The 25,787-nt window shown below is 36.6% G+C and overlaps 1 protein-coding gene across 9 annotated transcripts in view; it reads right to left on the bottom strand.

Moving 5' to 3' along the window:
* Window positions 1-20,221, bottom strand: part of mapk10 (mitogen-activated protein kinase 10) — a 60,249-nt gene extending 40,028 nt beyond the window's left edge. For 5 of the 9 annotated variants that reach the window (XM_043221568.1, XM_043221562.1, XM_043221564.1 and 2 more), the window contains exons 1-2: window positions 20,080-20,219; window positions 19,883-19,974 (exon numbers count right to left, since the gene is read on the bottom strand). In XM_043221568.1, coding sequence (XP_043077503.1) covers window positions 19,883-19,885 — 3 coding nt within the window. In that variant the 5' untranslated portion in view covers window positions 19,886-19,974; window positions 20,080-20,219. Of the gene's footprint in view, window positions 1-19,882; window positions 19,975-20,079 lie in introns of all 9 variants that reach the window. The other 4 variants (XM_043221566.1, XM_043221567.1, XM_043221565.1 and 1 more) reach the window with 3 other exon arrangements.
* Between the last annotated feature and the right edge of the window lie 5,566 nt (window positions 20,222-25,787).

Raw genomic sequence — 25,787 nt, 5'->3', positions numbered from 1 at the left:
CGCCTGCTCTGCTGTTTCCTGTTATTTTTTCCCCAAGGGACGAGGAGGAGCCTTTGGTAAGCGCTGCGCACCCTGCCTTTTAAAGATACCGAAGCCCCGTGGATAGGCGTTAAATATTCATTAGTGTTTTCCAGACTTCATATCAGCCAGCCGTAACAAAGGGATCAATCCATATGGATGCAATATGTGGGTCATTTTAACGGTATGAAATTTTAACATTTATTTACTGATTTTACTCAATGTCAGTGTAAACAAAAAAAATTATGTTAAATTTATATATAAAAATTAAAAATTATTAAAATTAATATTTTAGTATATTGCTCCTGCAAAATTTCTAAGGTAATACCTTCAACAGAATTAATTACATTTTACAATATCTAAAATAGAAAACTAGAATAAAATAGAAAAATAGAAAAGATACTGCTTGTAGTAATAATGTAATTATTTGCATAATATATGTGTGTGTGCTATGTATGTTTATTATTTCTATAAAAATACACATAGCATATATTTACATTTATTCACTTGTTTATAAATTATATATATATATATATGTATATATATATATATATATATATATATATATATATATATATATATACACATCACATCTTAAATATATTCATGGAAGTGTTTTTGTACACACATAGTAAATATACACAGTATACACACAGATATTATGTATTTTGAATGTGATTAATCTAAATTAAATTATTTGACAGCACTATATAACGGTACAAATTTTTGTATTTTAATCAGTTAAATGCAGGAGGGGCATAAGACATACGACATCTTAAAAAAAATCTTTAACTTCTTGCCAACAGCATATATATATAATGCATAATATCTAAAGCATCATCTATGGTTTTGCCTTTGCCGCAGATTTGATAATGGCTGGATGTATGAGTGAAAACAGCACTTGCTGTAATGTTCTTGCTGGTTTGAGTGACAGCTTACAGCAGTGTGTGTAAATGGCATGAAGACTGTGTCTACAGCTCAAGTGTTTTTGTCAAATGACTGACATTAACGGCACAGCTTTCATTTCCTTTTCACAGAGACTGCTGAAACACACAAACCCGCGCTGCTGCTTCTGCAGCCTGAGTATTATGGGATATTGAGCAGCTTTATTATAACCTTCGTATTATTGATTAAAATGAGTCGGTATGATGAAAAGAATGATCTAAAGAGAAGAGCAAGAGAGGGATGATGCTTAAAGTTCCATTTTAAATAGCTCCTGCTTCAGTAATTTGCAGGTTCCACTCCTTAATTACTATTTTCTCTCATTATTTGCAGTCTGAAGGCAGTTCTAATGTTCTAATAACAGTCTAAACGTCTGATCAATACAGAGGCTTCTCAGAAAAATAAGCAACCGGCATCAGAGGAGTGATTATTTTGCTGCTTTACCACACATACGATATCATAGAATCAGCTTTGCAAATTACAGTTTTCCAAATTTAATCAATGTGCTTCTTTCCATTTTATATATTGCTGCAGTACTCATGTATAATGAATCTTTCAATGTCCTCGTTTGTTTTGTATCTCTTGCTTCAAAGTGGAGCGATCGACTCATTTCGCCAGCCTGTTACTGTGGCGGCAAAATACTTGTGTAAAAAAAAAAAAAAAAAAAAAGAACTCTCAAAACTGCTATAGCACAAACAGAACTCGACTCAGAAGATACAGCCGTTGGTGAGAACATCCTTGAAAAGATTTGAACTGACGGCACACAGATTTTTTATCGCACATAGTATGCTAATGAAATACAAAGTCTTGAAATACTGAGGAGTTGCTGTAAGCGATTTTCTGTATCACAAGAGGCTCCAAACGGATTTGAAATGATCTCAAATGCTCCCTCTATCTGTCACTGTTCATCATAATAGATAATATAATCAGCCATTTTGTGCATGGCATTCCAACTTACAATTGAAAAAAATATATTTTTATTTCTTTTTAGTTTTGCATACAGATGCAAAATGTCGTCAGATAAAGTAAACTTCTGGTTTGAAACAAAACAAACCACTGTTTCTAACAAAACCACTCTTTAAAAACAAAACACGCCACTGATTCGAAACAACACTGTTTTGAGACAAAGCCCACCCAAACCACTGACTCGAAAGAAAACAAATCCCAGATTTGAAACAAAACAAACCACTGATTCTAACCAAACACTGATTCGAAACAAAGCACCGCTAACTTGACAAAAAACACCCCCAAACCACTGATTCGAAACAAAACAAACCAGATTTGAAACAAAACAAACCACTGATTCTAACCAAACCACTCTTTAAAAACAAAACATGCCACTGATTCTAGGCAAAACACTGATTCGAAAAAAAACACCACTGATTTAAGACAAAACACACCCAAACCACTGATTCAAAACAAATCACAGATTTGAAACAAAAAACCTGCTGATTCGAGAAAAAAACACCCCAAAACCACTGATTCAAAACAAAACAAACCAGATTTGAAACAAAACAAACCACTGATTCTAACCAAACCACTCTTTAAAAACAAAACACTGATTTTGAATCAAAAAACACCACTAATATGAGACAAAACACACCCAAACCACTGATTCGAAACAAAACAAACCAGATTTGAAACAAAACAAACCACTGATTCTAACCAAACCACTCTTTAAAAACAAAACACTGATTTCGAAACAAAAACACCACTAATATGAGACAAAACACACCCAAACCACTGATTCGAAACAAATCACTTATTTGAAACAAAATAAACCACTGATTCTAACCAAACCACTCTTTAAAAACAAAACACCACTGATTCAAGTCAAAACACACCCAAACCACTGATTGAAAACAAAACAAACCATTGATTCTAACCAAAACACTGATTAGAAACAAAACATACAACTGATTTAAGCCAAAATAAACAACTGGTTTGAAACAATACATACCACTAATTCTAACCAAAACACTGATTCGAATAAAACACCACTGATTTGAGACAAAACACACCCAAACCACTGATTCGAAACAAAACAAATGACTGATTCTAACCAAAAACACTCTTTACAAACAATACATACCACTGATTCTACCCAAACACTGATTCGACACAAAACACATCCAAACCACTCATTCAAAACAAAACAAACCACTGATTCAAAACAAAAATATAAACAAAAATGGTTTGAACCAAAAGAAACCACTGACTAAAAAAACTGATTCAAACCAAAACAAGCAACAGATTCAAAACAAAATATTCAGAAATGTTGTTTCGAAAGCACCCCTCACATTTGTGAGTAAGGCAGGATATTCAGAAAAAACAAATACAGGATGAGACTTTTTAAAAAGTAGATGTTACATTTCAGCATTCTGGATGAAAAAAAGAAATAGAGAGAAGACCGGAGAGAGAAAAGCCATGCTGCTCAACACCTTTGACTGAGAGGTTGTGTTTACAGCAGCACTAGCTATGAAAGCTGCTAACATAAAATCACACCATATCAACACTCTCACCAACAAAATCAAAAAAAAAGAACGAGGATGTGTTCGTGATTTTTAATTATCAATATATTTAGAAAAGAATCTTTTACATTTTCTGAAGATAGCATGAGTGGTGTTAACACATGTTAACATGACATGGGTACTGACTGACGATGATAACTGGCTCATGTCAGAAGACCTCTTACAAAGCTTTTAAGTTCTCTAAAAATGGCTCAGGTTTCTCTTTTTTTTAGTAATAACATTGATGGTAACCTTAACAACTGCAACTGATGAACGGGTGGTGTTTTACAGAGCATTTTACAAAAAATATTAGAAACTCAACTATCCAATCCACGCTCAACATCACCGGTGTAGCGTTTAGTGTGCATCAAATCAACACTACTAGTTTTAAAGTCTTCACGGCAACATGCAATATTTCACATGTTCTTCTTAAATTAGATATTATCGATTGCTTAGATCAACCGGCATTAACATTCACGCTTTCTAGCCGGCTATTCAATAAATATCTGACAGCACATAAATAGTTGAGCTGCACGGAAATATTATCTACAACGGGGAGAATGGGCAAGGTCAGAGGCAGTTGGCCTGATGAATGAGGCCGAGAACTGATGAGGAACCTTGATAAGAGAGTGATAGATTACAGAGTGCAAATATGACATTAACAGACAACAGGACGCAATCAGAGAGCAGGAACTCTGCCTTCCCAAGGTGCGCAAAAGGGCACTGCTATGGTAATAAAACACATGCCAGATTAGAAACAGCTAGACAGGAGCACGGAAAAATCCTCCTATTTTGGATCAAGCAAAACCTCTAGATAATACAGAATGGGGGGGGGTTTAATAATGCTGGATTGCAGGTAAAGCCCTCTCGTGTATCAACAGATCTATTGAGCTGGATAGGGTGCACAATATATTTAATAAAGTCCATCTTTAAACCAAAAGAGTGATGTGAAGGTGGGTAGAGTCGAAAGCTATGCAAGGTAAGTAAGTAATAAGTAGCTAAACCTAAAACAACAACAAAAAATACTTATTACTTGAAATAGAATAATGAAATAACAAATAAACTAGAGTTGCATTTATAACATACTACAACTATAAATGTAACACTATAAAAAGTGCAGATTAAATTAGTACTTTTATTCAATAAGAATGCATTAATCACATGACAGTATTTTCATAATGTTACAAAATAATTATGTAGCAAATAAATGTTGTTGTTTTTTACTTCCTATTCATCAGGAAAAAAATTAAGCATAATTATATAGGAAATTATGATAATAATAATAATGCAAATAAGAATAATAAATATTTAATGAGCAGCAAATCGGCATATTAGATTGATTTCTGTAGGATCACGTGACACTGAAGAACTGGAGTAATGATGCTGCAAACTCAGCTTTTTTTAAATAAATTATAATCAATCATAATAATACTTGATTGTAAATGCATCTTCAGTGGACAAAAAACTGTAAACATTTACTGAGCCTAAATTGTGGATTTCCATTATACGCCTATTTTTTATGAAAATTAAATATGAATTAAATAACCAATGCATTTAAATTTTTTTTTTAAATTGTACAAATGAAAGGAATCTCATTTTATGTTTTAATGAAATTCATACCTCCAGCATTAGTGGGTGTATGCGCGTGTGTGTGCTGCTATTACGCCAAAATCACACAGGTGGTGCGCACCAGAGGCTAATTTTGTAAAGTGTTTGGACAGTGTGTGAAACATTGAGTGCACGGCAGCCATATTGAGATGAGCAGACAGGTGACTTCAGAGCTACAGTGAATCATCACCCCTGAGACCCGACAGATGGAAAGTGTACATCACCCTTCATCTCTCTTTCCTTCTCTTTGTCTCTCTCTTCAACTCTGTTTCACAAACGGAGAACATTGATTAATTAGTCCATTGTGTCTGGAGCTTTCAGGTCAATTAACACTGATGAGCTGTCAGAGGTCTGTGCTCCATTCAAAGCCAGATATGGGAAATTTCTACTAAAATACATTCAAATGTTTCATTATACGAATCGTATTTAATTCAGACTCGCAGCTTTTCACCTCATGATTTATTTGAGAATTATTGTGATGTTTTAATCAGATGTTTTGGCTCTCTTTCTGACGGCACCCATTCACTTCAGTAGATTCATGGGTGAGCAACTGATGCAATGCTTAATTTCTCCAAATATGCACCAGACAAATTTATCGGCACCTTAGATTGAATTTTGAAGCAAAATTAAATTTTTAGGACAAGTGTACTGTTAATAAATGCTGTAATATTATAGAAAATAAACACACAGGCAATCAAGCCTTTTAAAAGTACTATACGATAGTGATGTGAAACCCTGAGAACCAGAAATATGCTGTAATTATCATCAAGCATGCCAACAGATTAGATACAGCCATCCTCAAATCACTAGTGTTCCCCAGTATATTAATGAGGAGCAGTCGATTCTGCTAAGATATGCACATAACCTTCATAAATATGCAAAGAGATATGAGAAAGACAGGACGTAAAATAATGCATGAATATGATAATTAAAAGGGCAAAAAAACCTGACATTCAACCTCTAGCTTTTAATAACAGATATAGGACGCCTGGCTTGTGTCTGGGACTTTAATATTATTCAATCATTCTATCTGTCAATCATCAGAGGTTTGGTAGGAATATGTTGCCTGGCAAAAGTTAAATTCAGGCTTTAATTTCTGTGAAATTATGACATAGGCAGAAAAGAGGATGGATGAAACACGGCAGCAGATGGAGAAGAAGAGATTTTATTTTTATTTGGCAGGGAGAATGACAGGCATAGTTTTTAGTGAACTTTAATTACAGAGAATCCTGTTTTAATAATGATATTTGAGGGTTGTACGTGTATGCATACATACAATATATTTCCAGCCATGATTGCAAACTACAAATCTAACATTTTTCTCATAAAGAAAATGTTATAAACAAAATGTAACACTTATACCTTTATTTTATTTATTTATTTTTATTTTATTATATTTTTGTAGTCCTCATTTTATATAAATATAAACATATATATATATATATATATATATATATATATATATATATATATATATATATATATATATATATATATATATATATATAAATATAGGTTCAGTAAAGGTCTAGTAAAAATCTGTACTACTGGCCTGACCTGTACCTGACCTGGCATTAATAAAATATCCAGCTAAAAAAAACACACAATCACACACACACACACACACCAGGAAATGCTCTCAGACACAGGGGGTCAAAAGGTCCCTGCTGACTATCAAATCAGTGCCATTTACCACAATACCAAAGAAAAATCTCCAGACATATTATATGAAGAAATTGCCATGACAACCAAACCCAGAGCAATGCATAAAATCCCTACGGGTGCATAAAAACACACACAATCAAATTACAGACTTTACAGTGCCTCAAAATCCAATTTGAACCCTTGACACGACGATGAGAACATGCGCAAATATGAATGTACAGTTCACAGGCCTTTATCGTGAAAATGAAGGAGTAGCAGGATGCTTCTGTGTTTTTATGTTATTTCAATAGGCTGTCGATAGCGGTGCGGCAGATTCACTCAGGTCATGAACACGGGGCCCGTCTTCACTGACAGCGCTGGCAGGTATCACGTGTGTGGGCGGCAGATACCGTACGACAACATCAGCCGGAAAAAGAAGACAGATGTCCTCGCTGCTGCCTGTGCTGTTTATGTTCCAGACCCTGCACATAATGATACAGGGCGGCCATGTTGTCACACAGACACAATGAAGTCCTGTCTGAGAGGAATCTGATATATTACCATCTGTTTACGTGTACGCAGCTTAATATTCACCCTTAGCATACTGTTAAGATAAGCTAGCTGTCTTTTAAAGGGAAAGCTCACCTAAAAACAAACCAGACATTGAAGAATGCCGGTGAACATAAAGCGGACTTTTTCTCCAATGCTATTGGAGTCAACAGCCGCTAGCGACATTCTTGAAAATATCTCCTTTCGTATTCAACAGCTGAGTGAGATTCGCACAAGTTACACCGCAAGCCAGCACTCTTCACAAGAAGCGGTTCAAAAAAGATTTTTCAAACACAGCATCCTCTAGAAGAGACCAAAGCTTGAGGATCAGATGAGCACTTCAGAACAAAAGTGACTGAAATCATAGACAGATGGAGTAAAAACTCATTCTAGATCACCAGAGCAGTCCCGTGGCCCACAAGGGATAAATAAACTTCATCATTTAAAGCGTATTCGCTTGGATAAAGATTTCAGTAATGTGGCAAATTTGGGTGAAATAGAATATTAGAGGGAAATAATGTAGGTTGGGGGTTAATAAAATATATTTTCCTATTTTCCCCTGCCTATAGTGCGTTATTTTCATTGGTGAAAAAATTTAATTAATTTCAGAAGCAGAGGAATGCATTCATCTTTGATAAACCGTGCACAATAAAACCGGCGACGTGTATTAATAAGTAAATAGTACATTTCGCATTATCTGCAAAGGATAACACTGCAAATGTGATTTGAAAACATGTTTCTGTTTGCCTCTCATTCGCGCTTGTTCGGAGGTTAAAGTGGAGCTGGGAGCGAGTTGGATCTGTCGACCGTTCAGTGCTGACAGTTTCATTTAACACCTCAGCTTTTCTGACTTAATGGGACGTATTTTCAACCGCCTTCTGGATTATTCAGCAGTTCTGCAGTCAAACTTTAGTTTTCACACACTCTACACGGACACACACGCAGAAGCGTATATTATTCCAACATTAATTTTCTCCCCAAGCACGCTGAAGAAGTTAAAAACGGACATTGCTGGCTGCCAATAGGAAAGAACGTTAAAAAACTGTAATATCGCAGTCGCTTCTTGACAAATAATTAAACAAACAGCAAATTGTGATATTTCTCAGACTGTTAAGAAAAAAAAACACATCTCAACGATGTCTCCAATGGTGCTCGGATTCGCCAAGATACAAAACTTACATTAATAAGTGAGAGATGTAAATGTGAACTCAAATGTTTAATCTGAGACCAAATTATTTGAACTATACTATTCACATTAATGCTGTGGCCCTATGCTCTAACTTCACGTCAGCTGTCTTATTTGCGTTTATTTTTATTGCTCATAAAGAATCTTTGGAGAAACATTCGGGGCATGATTGATGCCCCTAAAGAACCTTAACTCAGAAATCCCCGGAGCTTCTGAAAGAGCAACGAACTTTCAGCCGATCATAGTAGACACTTAAAATTGCGAAATCCCTCAAAACCTTCAGGCTGCGCTCTCGCTGGGAAGAGGCGTAATGCACGTTGTTTACTGTTAAATCAATGGCAGACATCACTCACTAATTACAGAGCACTTGAATATTTTGCAGTTGGCTGCACAAATGCATCGCTGGAGTCCAGGCACAAAATCGACAAGAGCAGTAAATCAGCCAGAATGTGACTCTCTCTCTTGGTCTTAAATTGCCTTGCTCTCTCAGTTTGGGCTTTTTCTTTTTGTCGTGTGAGAATGTGTGTGTGTGTGTGTGTGTGTGTGTGCGTGAGTTGTCAGATTAATCCCATTCTAGTTCAGCGTTAACTTTGCGGTGTCCTGGATGGCTTAATGATATGAATAATTAACATCTCCCCTCACTCACAGTCTGTTCACTACTCAGCTGAATATTCCTGCTGCTCCATTTTATTCTTCTCATACTGCATTGTTTTGAAGCCTTTATGTATAGCGAGTGCAACTAAATATTTTTAGAGTTTAAAATAACGTTTTCTATTTTAATATGTTGTAAAATGTCATTTATTGCTTTGATGCATTTTCCGCATAATTACTCCAGACTTCAGTGTTGCATGATTCTTCAGGAATCGTAATATGCTGATTAGCCACTCAAGAAACATTTTTCTGATTTTTCTCTATATATATATATATATATATATATATATATATATATATATATATATATATATATATATATATATAATTATTATATTATAAAAAAACTTTAAAATTTACTGAACCCTAAATTTTAAAGGTAATGCACACACACTGACACGCAACATAATTACACTTCTAAAAAAAAAAAAAAAAAAAAAAAAAAAACGAAAAATCAAATATCCAAAATAAACTAAGGACATCTAACCCGCATGGTCTGTGAAAAACAATTTATGAAATAATGTTAATGTTGTTGGGTAAGCGTTATTTTTCTCCCTGTCAAGTAGAAACAACATCTGACTGGTAGCCCGGCTGTAAAAACAACATCAGCTGGGTGACATCAATATAATATAACAGCTTCCAAATATGGATCCCAATCCATGTCAGCCAGCAACAATGACTGATGAAAGTCATTCACAATCTAGGAGTATGTTTCTATTCCAAAACTCCCATTAGACTACCTTGTGCTGCCAAAATCCCTGCAAAATAATCCATAGGCTCCATCTGGATTAGGACTAGGATTCTGATCTGGGGTTTCAAAGTTAATCTGACAACACGTCTTTGTGTGGGGTCGATCATTAGACCGCCTGGTGTGATCAGATTATAATAATGGACTTAATGAAGCAAATTTCTTTAAAAGAACAACAGCTTGTGATCGGTGAGTTATGTAATTTATCTCCATTTTGGAACACAGCCGGCTTCAGCGCGCATTGATCGGGAATAATATGATCTATCTATCAGGTTTGAATCTTTAAGCCTTTCCGACCTGCAATAACATTTTAGATTAATATCTCATAAACCCTGCAAACCGTCTATCGCTGTAATATCCCATCGCAGCATCTTTATCTAGGATAGAGAAATAAATAAATACTCACATATATTAAATTAGTGAATGGGACACAGAGATAAAGGAGCTTTTTAATGTTATTGAATTGTGTATGTCCAGATACTGGACGGCCGAATTAATCTTTACGCCACAGAGAAGAAAAGAGCGTGCTCAGTTGCTCACTAGGTCAGGAACAGGAAATTCTCTTCCTCTCCGATCCTGTGGGTCATTTTCATTCCCGTCAGGGCAGTGTAATGGAAGTTAAGAGGACAAAGGAAAAGCAAATTTGCTTTTTATATACTCTATAATAATAAAACGTTGGGGTTAATGAAGATCACAATGTGTTTTCCACCTTTAAAGATAAAAGACTGAATCTCAGAAGAAAAAAGGGACATCCAGTAACTCCATTATTTATAAAGCACTTGGAGAGACAAAGTAGTTTTTGAACTGAAGTGCTTGATTCTTTTATTAACCAACAGCCGACCTCCTTTCAGGTCCTTGTGACTCTCCACGTTTCACAAAATGTTAGCGATAACTCATATTTGATTCCATTCAGTATTAGTTTCATATTATATATATGCTATTATATTATTATAATATATTTTGATTTTAATATTTACATTTATTAATATTTTTCATTTTGCTGACTTCAACATATTTTTAGATACATATTTATATTCAACCAGCTTGTTGTCTGTGAAGGCTCGGCTCGGGCTCTTAGTAAGAAGTTGTGGTGGAGGGATGCCGGAGGAACTGTCTCTGGAAAGGACCTATGACTGCTGCTCCGGTCATAGCGGTGACTGACCGGATTGGACGATCAAGCTCCTCCCAAACCTGCGCTGGGAGCCTCATATCTTAGAAAGCAGCATTAAATGCCATTCACTTGTAAGCTGATGACTTAAAAAGGCACTCAAAGCTCGGAGTGCTAATGTGTTACAAACCACAAAACTCTCACAAAACAAGTGACACGTCAAACTTTTTGACAGGTGTCCATGTACTTTCCTCCACCGGGTGGGAGGAGTAAATAACAAACACCACCTACAACCAATCAGTCAGGATGTGTCTCCTACTCTCAGCATTCATCATGTACCCAAACTATCTGCAGTGACTCAACGAGTCTCTTAGCAACAGCCGAAACACTCAAAATGTCAATAGCAATGTTCTCCGCCGTTATGACTGTTATTCTTATTATCTTGTCAATCGCTCGTCTCGTTGTATGATCTTCATCCTAAAAACAAAAGAAGAACACGAACTGAACGATTGAGCTCACAATGGCAGATGCCTTGAGTGTCCAAAGCAAATATCACTCACTGTTCTGTTAATATCAAACACTCTTTTATGTGGCAACAGCATGGTCTCTGTGGACTCAGCCAATCGCAGCACGGCATCCCTGAAGGCCACAGCCCACACAGCTAATCAGGAGTGTCTGTCATCATTGTGGGGGCATAGCAGCAAGCTAAAGCAGATGTCATCTATCTATCTATCTATCTATCTATCTATCTATCTATCTATCTATCTATCTATCTATCTATCTATCTATCTATCTATCTATCTATCCATACTCTCAGTCTAAAGTTAAGGTCATCTTTAGATTCTGTGTCCTGCTTATAGTCTGAGGGAGTGCACAGAATGAGAGCAAAAGAGAGAGACCTGTTTTAGCCAGCGTTATGCGTCCTCGATCTATTTTAAATGTCCCCTCTTTTCGACACGTAGCATATAAGTCACATTTCTGTTCTTCACAAAGCCAGAATAACGACCACTAAACAATCAGACCTGAAACACTGAGTTTAAAGCTCAGTTTATTTCTAAGATTTGAATTAAACTGCATTTCACTAAATTCCCCAAACATTTCAGATATTTCGCTTGGATTTTCAGTCACATAGGTGTGTGTGAGAGTGTGTGTATGCTTTTAGTCTGTTCTTTTCTACTGTGCACCGCAGGCAAACCTTAAGTCGGCTTACAAGCATCACATAAATATGTCAGTAATTCCACGCTCATCTTCCCTTCCTCTCTCTTCTTCCTCCCCCTCTCGTGTTTTCTCTCTCTCTCTCTCTCTCTTTCTCTGTAGATGATGCTGTGGGGAACCTGAAATCCTGTCAAGTAAGCTCTGCAGCAACATATGCACTGAACCAAGTGTTAAAGAAACACACACAACCGAACCTCACAGCTCAGAGCGAAGCGGAAGTGAATGGCCTGCAGTTACTTTAAAGTAATATTTAGAATGGCAAAAGCAAATTGATTTGAGACCTCGGAGATAAATCAGCCATTTTAACCAGCAGCTCATTTAGAATGATAGTCAAACTAAGTGAAAAACGTTTAAAAAGAGGTTAAACTCTCCTTCCTTTGTGTAACATGTTGTCCGTCAGATGACGACATGTATGTTCTATTTCTTCCGATCACATAGACATAAACAAACAGGGTACAAACACACACACACTTCCTAGTCCTGTAATTAACACGCGGAAAAGTGAAAGAAAAGCAGTGAGCAGGACAGGGGGTTATCCTGGGGGAAATGACATTTGTCCAAACACTTGTTTGGATGACTATTTAGAAGAACACAAACAAAGCGCAGCGATAATAACATCTCATTAGTGTGCTGAGGCAATTAAAGTTGTCTCTTGCATAATACGCTCTGCTACTATAGGGCACAGCAAAAACATCTAAATTATTCACATTCCTGCAGTCTGATCAACGGATCCGGCCACTGGACTCACTTCAAACTACAGAGAGAAAACTACTCAAATGCCGAATCAATGACTGGGCTTCAGACAGGATTCCTCAAGGAATGTTTTTTTAAAAGTTGTGAATCTTTTTCCTGCTCTTTACTATATATCTGTCTATCTACAACCAGAATTCTGGAAATGTTGGAAAATTTGAATAAAAGAACAACTAAAAGACTTTCAAATTACATGAGCCAATATTGTATTCATGAAAGAACATAGAGAACAAAACAAATGTTTAAACTGAGAAACTGTACACTTTTATCCACTAAATGAGCTCGTTTCAAATTTCAGATTTGATGCCTGCTACAGGTCTTAAAAAAGTTGACATGAGAACAACAAAGGCCTGAAAAACCAAGAAACTTTAAAAATATTCAGCTGGGAGAAGATCTAGAAATTAATTAAGTTAATTTACATCAGGTCTGTAACATGATTAGGGATGTCTTAGAGAGGCAGAGTCTCTCAGAAGTAAACATGGGCAGAGGCTCTCCAATCTGTGAAAGCGTGCATAAAAAGATATCATCATCTAAAGTGCATAACATCATCAAAGGATTCGAAGAAACTGGACAAATCTCTGTGTGTAAAGGACAAGGCCGAAGACCTTTGTTGGATGGCCTTTGTCTTTGGGTCCTCAAATGACACTTCATCACTCATCTGCATATTTCTGTCATTGACATTACCAAATGGGCCCAGGAATACTTACAGAAACCTCTGTTGGTAAACAATCCACAGTGCCATCTGCAGACGGTAACTAAAGCTCAATCAAGCGAAAAGGAAACCATATGTGAACATTGTCCAGAAGCTTCATTATGTCCTGTGGGCCAAGGTTCATTTAAATTGGCCTGTTTCAAAGTGAAAAAATGTTCTATGGTCAGACGAGTCCGAATTTGACATTCTTTTTGGAAATCATAGATGCCATCCTCTGGACTAAAGAGGAGGACCTTCCAGCATATTATCAGCCCTCAGTTCAAAACCCAGGATCTCTGATGTTTGGGGGTGCATAAGTGCTTTCGGTATGGGCAGCTTACATGTTTTGGAAGGCACTGTGAATGCTGACAGTTATGTTAAGGTTTTAGAGCAACATATGCTCCCCTCCAGATGACGTCAATTTCAGGGAAGACCTTGAGTATTTCAGCAAGACAATACTAAACCACAAACTGTAGCCATTATAACAGCATGGATTTGTAGTGGAAGAGTCCAGGTGCTGAATTGCCCTGCCTGCATATCCTTTACCTATAGAGGACATTTGGCATCATTAAACCTAAAATACTTCAAAGATGACCACAAACTCTTCAGTAGCTGGAAACCTAGAATTGGACCAATTTCCAACACCAAAACTTCAGAAGCTCATAACCTCAATCTTTTAACTGTTATTTTATCTATCTATCTATCTATCTATCTATCTATCTATCTATCTATCTATCTATCTATCTATCTATCTATCTATCTATCTATCTATCTATCTATCTTGATGAGGTTAGGGCAGCATGCTGAGTCTTCGGTTTTTCCCAAGCAGAAAACTCTCTTGTTTATTCACTGCCTTCTCCTCCCTGATCAGCATGAGATCAAATCGTACCGGACGGCAGGGGCCAACCCACTCTTCTCTTCTGGCTCTTTTATTTTCCCTGAACTAAAGTCCAGTGCTCCCTAACATTCCTCTCTCTTATATGCCTCACGCTCGCTGTCTCCAAACCACAGTCTTGATTTAAAGAAACCAGGAGTGCTTTGCTCCCCATAAACTGATCTGAAGAACCTATAATGTAACATCAATCATTTTTAAATCGCTTGATAATCACACAGCCAACTCAAGAAAATCAATATATTCAAATGTAATACTTTCTCATTTTGAAGTAACTGAACAACAATAGCATAAATTTGTTTGAAAAAAAAACGGATAGATTCTGAGAGATAGTAACGCAAAAATAGCGAGTGCAGATGTTCCAGTGGCATCCCACATCCCACAATTCCTGTCCACATTAATACTATCAGATAAATCCTCTGCTGACAGCTGCAGTATTCCCCACTTTAATCAGAACTCTCTAAACATGATCATGATGACTTACAATTCCTCTCCTGTGTGAGCAAAATGAATACACTCCCACACACACAAACACCTAGTCACACACCTAATAAAAGCAATTAAGTGAAAATCTATTTATGTAACAGATGTGAATTCATGACATTTACGCTAATGCCTCAGGAGATTAATCTATCTGACAAAACAATGGGTCGGAGACATTAATCAACGTGTTCATTTGACACTGTACAGACACGACTGGATCTACATTTTATGTGCTTGGCAGATGCTTTCATCAATATGAAATTACATTGGATTCAAGGTATACATGTAATAAGTTTTCCCTGGAAAGCAAACTAGCTTGCTAGCGCCATGCTTTATTGGTTTACTGTATTTAACAGAATAGTTTACCCCAAAAAATGTAATTTAAATCATTATTTGTTCTTGTACACACTCAAGCCTGGCACCTCAAAATCGAATCACACAAAGACATTATTTGGCCTCAGAAGACTTCAAATGAACCACTTTATGTTGCTTTTTGTCCATTTTAGGGTGTAAATTTGGCATAAAGCCAACAACGGCAAGTCATGGGTTCAATTTTCCAGGAATATTTGAAATGAAGAAATGTATGCCATTAATGCAATGTTAGTTGCACTGGAATCAGAAACAGCTCAGACGTTCTGCAAAATATCTCCAATTGCATTAAGCCAAAGGATTTGGAATCACTAGATCAAAAAAAAAATCTCGAGCATTGCAGTCAGACTTAGTTATGATATATGAAATACAAGGTATCGCTAGAAAATGATAACTAGAAAATACAACTGAACACTAATCTACGGCGACAGCCTAGAGAAGGCAACTTAGGGCAAGTCTTAGTAGAAGTGTTAAAACTATTGAGAAACGATCAGTTACGTAAGATGAGCTCCCAAATCCTAATGATCAGCTGAAAGTAATTATATAAACAAACTGTAAGCCAATAACTGCACCATCTGTCAATTGAAGAGCTTTCATGATCAAAGACTCAAAGACTTAACATGTAATATAAAGATAAATGATTGTTGTGCAGGACTTCATACTGATACTGATATTGCTTAAAGCAATATCTGGCAATAATGATAATTTGGATGTCTTCTTTTAAAAACAGATCATTTCTAATTAATGTAATTTCAGACCTATCATTCTCCCCGCAATTCTTTAGCTGACTTGAGATGCTAAAGTCCTGATTAACTTTCTCTTTGAAGTGATGGAAGGAGGTCAAGCATAAAAGTGAAAAGCTATCGATAACTTCACAGCGTTTTTCTCGCCACGGGCTGCCGTGCTCAGTCATTTCAGAATCAATCATAGCAGCCTCTGTAGTTTGTATCTCAAAACCATCTCTTGCACAGGAAACATTCTCCTCGAGGCTGAAATCTCGTCGAATACCAAAGCGCAGATGATAAATATTATTTTACAATGCACAAAAAAACAAATGTGGCAGTATATCTCTTTACAGCTCACTGGAAGCTTGCGGGAGGTCTGACGAAAAAGACTGAATTCTGCAATTTAGGTATTATTGAACGACATCTGCTTTTATATAATAAAAGCTAGCGGCGCATAATGAGAAAGCAAGTGTTATAGAGCTCTGTGAAACCACGCCCTTTTTCTCGCATAATTAGAATTCTAATGAGCATCCTGTCAACCCACACGGCCACCAGCGAATGACATCATCAGTCATGCTCTTCGACACATGCCTACAAGTCTTAAGATTTCTTGGACGATTAATTCAGAGTGCTGATCCTTTAAAACAACTAAAAGACCCAAAACCACTGGAAATGGGAAAATCATGATGGAAAATGTACATGGAAAAGAAGTGGATTTAAAATCAGTAATTCTTACTAAATAGTCATTAATTAGCAGAAACATTACACCATTTTATGGAATTGAGTTTATTAGTGCTTTCAAACGATTAATTTATCGCATGCAAACTAAACGTTTTTGCTTACATAATATGCGTTTGTGCTGTGCATTTATTATGTGTATATAAATACAAAAACATGCACGTATGTGTTTAAGAAAAATATGCTATGTTTATATGTTACATATATTCATATGAACGTAAATATATAAATGTACATGCATGTAAATATTCCCTAAATAGATGCTATATGTGAGTGTATCTATATGTACATAATAAATATGAACAGTACACACTTTTTGTAAACAAAAATGTTTATTTTGGATGCGATTAATCGCTTGAAAGCACTAGCGAAAGTTCTATATTGCTTTACAGTCATCTTCAGTGGTCTTAAAGAGACAGTTCACCTACAAAATTATAATTGTGTCATCATTTAATGATTATGACTTTCTTTCGTCTGTGGAACACAAATATGATTATTTATAGATTTTATATATCATTATATCAATTGTATGTGATCTTGAGCATGCCTGTCAAACTAAATTGTCAGGGAATAATTGACTTAATTTAAGCCTGTTCCTCAAAGAAAGCTATATCACTGCTTCAGAAGACTTGGAATATAGTGCATGGTTTTACGCTTTTTATTGAGCTTTTTTGTCCTTTTCAGAGCGTGACAGCCCACGGTGCCCATTTACTTTCATACGAGCGTGAACAATCTAATTTCCATGGATAAAAGAAAGTCATACTGGTTCAGAACAACATTATTTCCATTTTAGGGGCCAGCTGCCCCTTTAAACCTTTTTGATTTTATGATTTTCCAAAACAGCTCCTTTTATCAAATGCTTCAAATCACTGTATCTCAAAAGACATTCAAACTATTAATAAATCCTCTTGCCAAAACAATGACCTCAAGAAAGATCTCGCCCACGCATTACATGAGTCAAGAACTTCACCGAACGCTTCAAACGCCGACATTAAAAAAGTGGCAGATTGCTAATGTTGACACCATTCCAGTAACGCCGCGTTTGCTGGTTAGCGCAGGCATCATCTCCAAATTCGTTCTGAATGGCTTTGGCCTGTAACGCGGCCGAATTTAGTTTCATAATGTGGGCCTGTGATAGAAACATTACAGCACTGGGATGGCTTAACCAGGGTCCGCTAATCCTAACCACAATCAACCAGACGCAGAACAAGCTTCTGGCCTCAAAGCATAAAATATTAAGTGGGACTGTTCTTTGGCTGTACGGGCAGGGTCTAAAATTATGACTTTGCAATCCCGCAGAGCTTGTGTATATGACTTCCAGAATTTTTTTTTTTTATTTTGGACCACGAAACGCAACGTAGCACTGTATATCGTGATATAAGCTACGACTGGCTATACGAAACGCTATTTGCTTTAAATGAGAAGTGGCACATAAAACAAGATCCACAGAGAAGTTTACCGATCCAACATGGATGCAAACCATAGCTGAATAACCACGAAAGCACACAAGGAGGTCGATAAATATTGACGATCACGACAAGTTTGTATTGTAACGGACTGCATAACTGGATGGGTCGAGCATCTATTTACGATCAACTATTCAAGTAAAAATGAGGCAAGTCCTTGAAAAAAACAGAAACGAATCCCTAGGAGCGAGGTCAGTTTGCAGAGAGGGACTGTTTGCTGAACAAGGCTTCATTCCTAATTCATTCCCAAAATTACTACTTTAATCCTGATCAAAATGAGAGCACGCGTGGAGAATATGAGAAGTCAGATGATCAAACTCTGACACTTAAACGTGGGCTGAATCTAACCAGGGCACCCAGTGTTACGTGATTTAACAATATACAGACACAATGGAACAGGCTAATTAGCCATATGGGGTCTTTTTGGGGGGCTGTGGATAATTGGTCTACGGACACCCCTTTAGTATTGTGTACCGCACCATGCCAGACCCTGCGGTAATTGGCTCATTTTAACCGAGTACTGATGTTTAAAAGCAATATTGCGCCTTCGTATTTAAAGAAAAACATGCAAAGTGCCACGTAACATTTCAGCACAGGTCAGTCCTGCGGTTTTTAACAATGCAGAAAACGATAACAGAACTCTTTGTCTAATTGAGGCCATTTGCATAAACACATTATAGTTTATTCTTTAAGCTGCACATCATGCAGATGCTCCCAGGTCATTTCGTAGATGTAGCATAATAAACAAAAAACAGTAATTGCAGAGTCATTGTATTTCATGCCAAGAGCGTATATGAATGCGCTTTTGCATTTTAATAACTTTTGTTATTCCTTGCAGTCTTGTGAAAAATAATGCGTTGAAACAGCCTGTGAGGCCGACTTGATGTTAATCTCCAAAAATGGCCTTAAAAATCCAAATTGGTCTTAATATTAAAAATGTTAACATAGCCTTCCATCTTCTATCGATAAAGGTGGCAAAAAAGCACAGCAAGATATTTATATATATATATATTTATTTATTTATTTTTTTCTAATGTTTGGTACCATATACCCACATAAAAAAGCTGGGTGCATCATCGCCGTATGCCCCATCTCAGACTCCATTGAGAACTGGTTTAAGCTACGATAAGTTAAAAATATATATCAAACACAAATATACTCAAAATATAGAATTAAAATAAAACTGCAAAAAACGTTATATTGCGCCTAAATAGTCTGTCGAGCATAAAAAACTCTTATTTATAGTCCAGCTATTGCATGTACATGTCATTGTTGTGACTCCTGATTCTATCGGTCCATATTCTAACAAAGGCCTGCCGTCACTGGAAACAGGACATATGATGCAGGACTGCGAGTGATGCAGGGAAAACATGGATGTATGTGCGCTCACGCGCTCAGATCCGGTAAACACCGGAGAAATCCTGCCGTTTAGAGATCGTTCTCGTGCTCACCGACGGTCGTGACTGATCATTTATTTTCCTTTGCCACAAAGGCATCGACTTCATTAACCTTCATAGCGATCAATATTCATCACCCCACCCTTCAGGTTCCCGCATCAACATCTCCCACCGACCGAACGACCGACCTACCATTCCGTGCCAGCTGCCCGTCCGACGATCCCGGTCCGGTGACAGTCCAGTCCTGTTCAAAACATCCCGGTACGCGACGGATTTAAAGACCACTGTGAGGGCGAATCAAACAGATGTGAAGGGGGAAAAAAAGCAGATGAAACAAAAAGAGAAGGATTAAAGCCTGAGTTTGCGATGCTGAATCACTGCGCGCTCACCATTGTGCTGCAGGATGCTGCCTGTACCATTACCGATCCTACCAGCGTACGGATGGAGAAGGGGTGGGTGGGTGGATGGGGGTGCGGGAGACGGGTTACCCTAGCAACCGGAGGGAGCGCGCGATGACGTCAAAGCCGAGAAGGGTCTCATAGGAGTGAGGAGATGGAGAGGAGCGGCGCTCCGAGCTCGCATCCGTAGATTGGTGGGCTCTGGCGCACATGACCTCCGACTGCGCGTTTGGAGGCGGGCAGAGAGAAAGCAGCCAGCGTCTCGGAGCGTGCGATTCATTCCGTGTCGGTCTGTGGAATCGATTCGCTGATTCGAATCGTGAATCAAAAGTTAGCCCCAAACCCAAACCCTGTATTTTAAGCGATAAATATAATAATAATAATGATTAAGCAACATTAAGAAATCAATTTGCCTTGCATTAACGCGTTGTTTAAATAAATAAATATCTAGCTTCGGAAGTACTTGTAAACCTCGATTAAATGAAGATGTTAAATGTCGCGTAATTTATTATTTCAAAGCGTTTCTTCCCTAACGTTGTTCATTGGGCGAGCCAGCGCGAACGCTTTGAATTAAAGAATCGGTTCAAATGAACGATTCATTCACGAATCGCTCACCACCAAGCACCAAGTAGTTAGTTGAAATGAAAATAATTATCAGTCGATTATTGACGCACATCCATATCATTGTCATTTCCCATAGAGGATGAACACATTTTTGGCTCATCTGTTTTTTGTTTGTTTGTTTTAAATAAATCTAAATCTGCTAAAAAATGAATAAACAGGCTATAACTTTAAAAACACTTCCCACACTTCCCAGCAGTGTTCTTCTTCTTCGCCTTTTCTCCGAGCAGTGAAAATTTTAAATAAACCCTGATTGAAATTAAAAGTAAACTAAATCATAAACGTGTGTTGTGATCTGTTCACTAAGTAAAAAGCCTCCGGGAGCAGTTCTGTCACCAGAGAGCCGTGGTTAAAATGACTGGCAGACCCAATTCCCAGCCAAGCTGTCATCGTTCTAAACGTTTAGAGCAATGTCAAGTGGCAGAACATGCTGAATGTGCAAGATCCTCTGGGTGTCTACCGCACGATTACACTGCTGCCTCTCTTAGCGTGCTATAATCATACCAGCCCTCATTTGGGACCGTCTATCCAGCCTATGCATAACAATGCCCCGTGCTCCCTCTCAAACATTTACACCTCAAGGCCTGTAGTGCATCCAGGGCTCAGCTGTGAATGGTATTAAATAAAATGCATTGATACGCTGAACATGCAATACTGTAAATATCGACGCATCTGCGCCTTTTAGCAAAGAAATATCCCACGGATTAAAGCGGCCCTCTTTGAAAATCAAGAGCACTCGAGAAAATCTTTACGTAACATCATTATGGAAAGTATCGACTTGCTCTGCGGACGTTGCCGGCGTTGTGCGGGGAATGTTATGAGGCTGTTCGCGTATCTGATCAATCCGTATAAACACGACTGTTGTTGAATTTCCATCCAGATGCAGGGTTCGCTTTACGCGCTTTTAAGAGAGCCGCATAAAAAGGCTTTCTGTGTCGTCAAGAAGAATCAGATACATATTTCATCAGAGCTTACTAGTGTTTAAACACACATGCACGCACACACACACACACAATTGACAAACTGGAATTCATATCTGAGCATAAACGAATATAATATGTTATAAACAGCACATTAAAACTCTTCAAAATGACTGTCCTCCTACGCAAAGAGCAATGACTTTTTATAATGACAGCATACGTCCGCAAGGGGGCGTGTCTTACATTATAAACGCAAAAGCGAGCAAGCGCTGGGTGGAAGGAAGCCATTAAAGCCGAATTACTTCCTGACAAACTGAGAACTGACCTCTAGCTATTGAAAACTGACTTTCAAGCGCCGAGTGATGTCGACGAGATCATTTTTGATCTTTGTGTTTCTTCATTTATCTTTCTCTCCGAATAATTTATGAAATATGCATAGGCTACTAGTAAAAGTCATTTATTTAGGCAGCTGTGGCCTTTTCCGACGCAGAAGGAAAATATCGGCGCTACTATAGAGAACACCGTAAAATATATTGAACATACTTTAACATAAACCATCAATCATCATCAGTGTAATGCATACAGATGGTGCAGACATGGAAATACGCAAATGTTTTTTATTAGGCCTACTCAGCCTCTGAACAGATTAACCACATTCTGAGTTCTAAAGTTGCTGTTTACATATACATTTGGAATCTGGATCTGTGTTTTATATATGAATGCATTAGACTGTTTCGTAATTACCTCATGATTCATATGCTGCATATTTCACAGTTTGTGTAGTGTTTGATTACATCTGGAGAGCTAGTTATTTCAACATGACTAAACCTGATGACCACCTTGAAAAATGTTGGGGTTGGTAAGATTTTGAATATTGTACGTTCATCAAGGCTGAATTTATTAAAATTATATATATATATATATATATATATATATATATATATATATATATATATATATATATATATATATATATATATATATATATATATATATATATATTTTATTTTTATTTTTTCACATTAAGATACATTTATTAAAATAAAATATCTATATAACCTAATTTTTAAAATATGTTTTTATTATAAAATTCTATGAAATTTATCAGGCTATTAACCTTTCAAAAAGCAATATGAACCTATTTTAAAAAAAAATTGTTTTATTAAATTTACTTACTTCTTTTACCTACCAGGCTTCTAAAAAGCAATAAAAACTTAAAATGAATATTTATTTCTATTATTTATTTATTTTTTATTGCTTTTTAGAGAGCTGATAGGTAAAAGAAGTTGTTTATATATTAAAAAATATACCTAAATTAATTTATGGGATTACAACAATGAATTTTAGTTTAGAATTTAGTTGTTAAACTAAACTACATGCTCTGCAGTCGGTAATATTTGGTCTTCAAGTTGCTGCATAAATCTGGACTTTAAACTTGGACTTGAGCTTCTTATGTAAAGTATGCAGACAGTATAAATCACATATATGCAATAAGACAGATTAGCTTCTGCCTTCAACTGAGCCTTTAGGGGAGCAAAATAACACTGTTTAGTTGCTACAGTCCTTAAGAAACAAAACACATTTATTGATATAGTTCTTGAGTCTCTTTGGGGTGAGCTGTTTTACTCAGGGCCCTCAGAGGTGTAGCAAAAGTGCAAGAGGAAGCATATTTGCAAAACCAGGGCAAGCAATTACTAAACCCACCAATCTAGCCTGTCTTTCCCTCCTCCCCTTTTCCTTTCCGGCATCCCCACAGAGGTTTTAATGGCCTGGTCTGGAGCCAGGAGCACTCTGCGCTGCTATGCCCTGTAGGTACAAACCTCCAAAGCCCTGGATAGAGAAAGCCCGCTGTCACTCACGGTTAAGTCATGGTGGAACATTTGCAGACATCATAAACAAATAAAATCCAAACAGACAAGGAATCTCCTATTCTCGAAATGCTAAAGGCCTATAAGGAGATAATGAGGGAAGCTGTTAATTTGTATAAGAAAGAACCTTCAGTGGCCTTGATTCTGAAAAGGGCTTTTCACACCGTGTTTAACCACTTTTAATGGCACATTTCACACTTGCAATTTGAAAGCGCTGCTTTTTTACCTGGGGTTATGCTTTTGCAATATTAACTCTGCATTGTGATGTTAACTTGCGCAGTGTGAAGCAATGCAATGTTAGTATGTTACAGTTAGACGAAACCAACCATGTGCCTCATGCTTTCATTTTGGTGTTTGAAAGGAAAATGTCAAATAGTGATTAAAAACACTGAAATGAAGTGATAAAGAGGTTTATTTTTTACTGTTATAGTCCAACAAAAATGTCATTCAGCAAACAAATAAATCAAAATAAAAAAATAAAATTGCATTACATTTTTTAAATGAAATTAAATTACCTTTTTAAATTAAAGTAAATTACATTTTTAAATTAAAATAATAACATTTTAAATTAAATTAAATTTTAAATTAAATTAAATTAAATTAAATTAAATTAAATTAAATTAAATTAAATTAAATTAAATTAAATTAAATCCAATTCAATTATCACTGCTCAAAAGTCCTGGATATCTTGACAGATCATGTAAGCTTTATACATCACCATTAAAAAAAAAAAAAAAAAAAACAATTCTATAAACATTTTAACACTCATTGTTGTATTGCAATTCCATGCACATCCTGTCCCATATTCCTCATCTAATTCTTCATAATCCTGCTCCTCAGGGCCCTCTTGTTCAGTCTAACCACCACCTCCTTTTGCCCCACTTTTTGGAGGTGGGCACATCAGGCCCGAAAACAAAAATCTAGCGGCCTGTTTTAAAATAGCGCTCATTCTGCTCGACTCCGGATTCTGTTTTGGAGGAAGAAAATGTCAGTGTTGTAGCACGGTACCTCGGAGTGACATTTGGTTCATCCATACCCTGCTATTTGTGGCCTGAAATGCCGTTTTTCCCCTGTTAGTCATATGAGCGGTGCTAACTCACTGTTTCTCTTGCACACACCCTTTCTTTCCTCAGAAAAAAATCAGCAATGTTATGTTTTTCTCAGAACCCCGGATATGTTTTAATGAAAGTAATAAAGTAAAATAAATCAAAGTATTATGTTTGCGGTGACCTATGACCTCTTGAGGGGGTCACACGCAGGCGCGTATGTGATCCCTGCTGCCTCAGGTGAAGTAGGAAGCTCTGCTCAAGTTTAAAGAAAGACTTCGGGGTCAATAGCGGCACAGGGTGAGGGAAAAGAGCGTGAAGGGGAGGGGATGGGAGGAGGAGGGGTGGATGTGGAATTCTGTGGTTGGTGTACTAAAGTCTCATTCCTCTGTAGCTCTCAGGCAACGCATGGCAAGCACGACTGACCCCAGAACAGAATTTCAAGCAGAACAAAACACTGTAAGATTTAACGGCATGAACTCTCCAACAAAACCTGCTCTCTCTTAATGGGTGGTCAGAGAGGCATAAATTATTTAGGGATATAATTTAATTGATGATACAGGACTTGATTTTTCACAATAATAAAAAAAGAGTTAGATTAATATTAGTTGCTATTTAGATGACCTTTATGCATACCTTAAAGGCAAGCATCATCATGCTCAGACTGAAAACAATATTTAGTTTCAAAATTTATTAATCCTTAAATTTCAGATTGTATTAATATTAAATTTTATTTACATTTTTTGTGTTCATTTTTAAATGAATATTATATTCAAAGTATATATATATATATATATATATATATATATATATATATATATATATATATATATATATATACATGTGCATGTAACCTTTAAATTAACGCTAAATATATTAAAATAAATATATTAAATAGATTATTTATATATTAAAAATGTACAAAATTTATATTATGATTTTGCAGTAAAATAAACCTTTTTTTTTTTTTTTTTTTTTTTACAAAAGTTTAGACACCAGCTAAACATTTTCCGATGGGCCTGTATCATATGCACATTAAGTTGACATGATTTAAAAGGCACGTTTCCTAACAAAATCACATTTGCAACTGATTTGTTGGTATCTGGGTGTGTGGCAACATCAGGCCTTATCGCTTAATATGCAAACATGCGGGTATTTAATGAGATTGCGTCATATTTCAAAAGTTTAAAGGGTAAGAAATAAAAAGAAACCCCGCTTTTCCTCTTCGTGCGTTTTGTTTTCGC

Source organism: Puntigrus tetrazona, chromosome 21 (assembly GCF_018831695.1).
Source record: "Puntigrus tetrazona isolate hp1 chromosome 21, ASM1883169v1, whole genome shotgun sequence".
NCBI lineage: Eukaryota > Metazoa > Chordata > Actinopteri > Cypriniformes > Cyprinidae > Puntigrus > Puntigrus tetrazona.
Note: the sequence above shows the minus strand (reverse complement) of the source record. Positions and strands in the feature narration are given on the sequence as shown.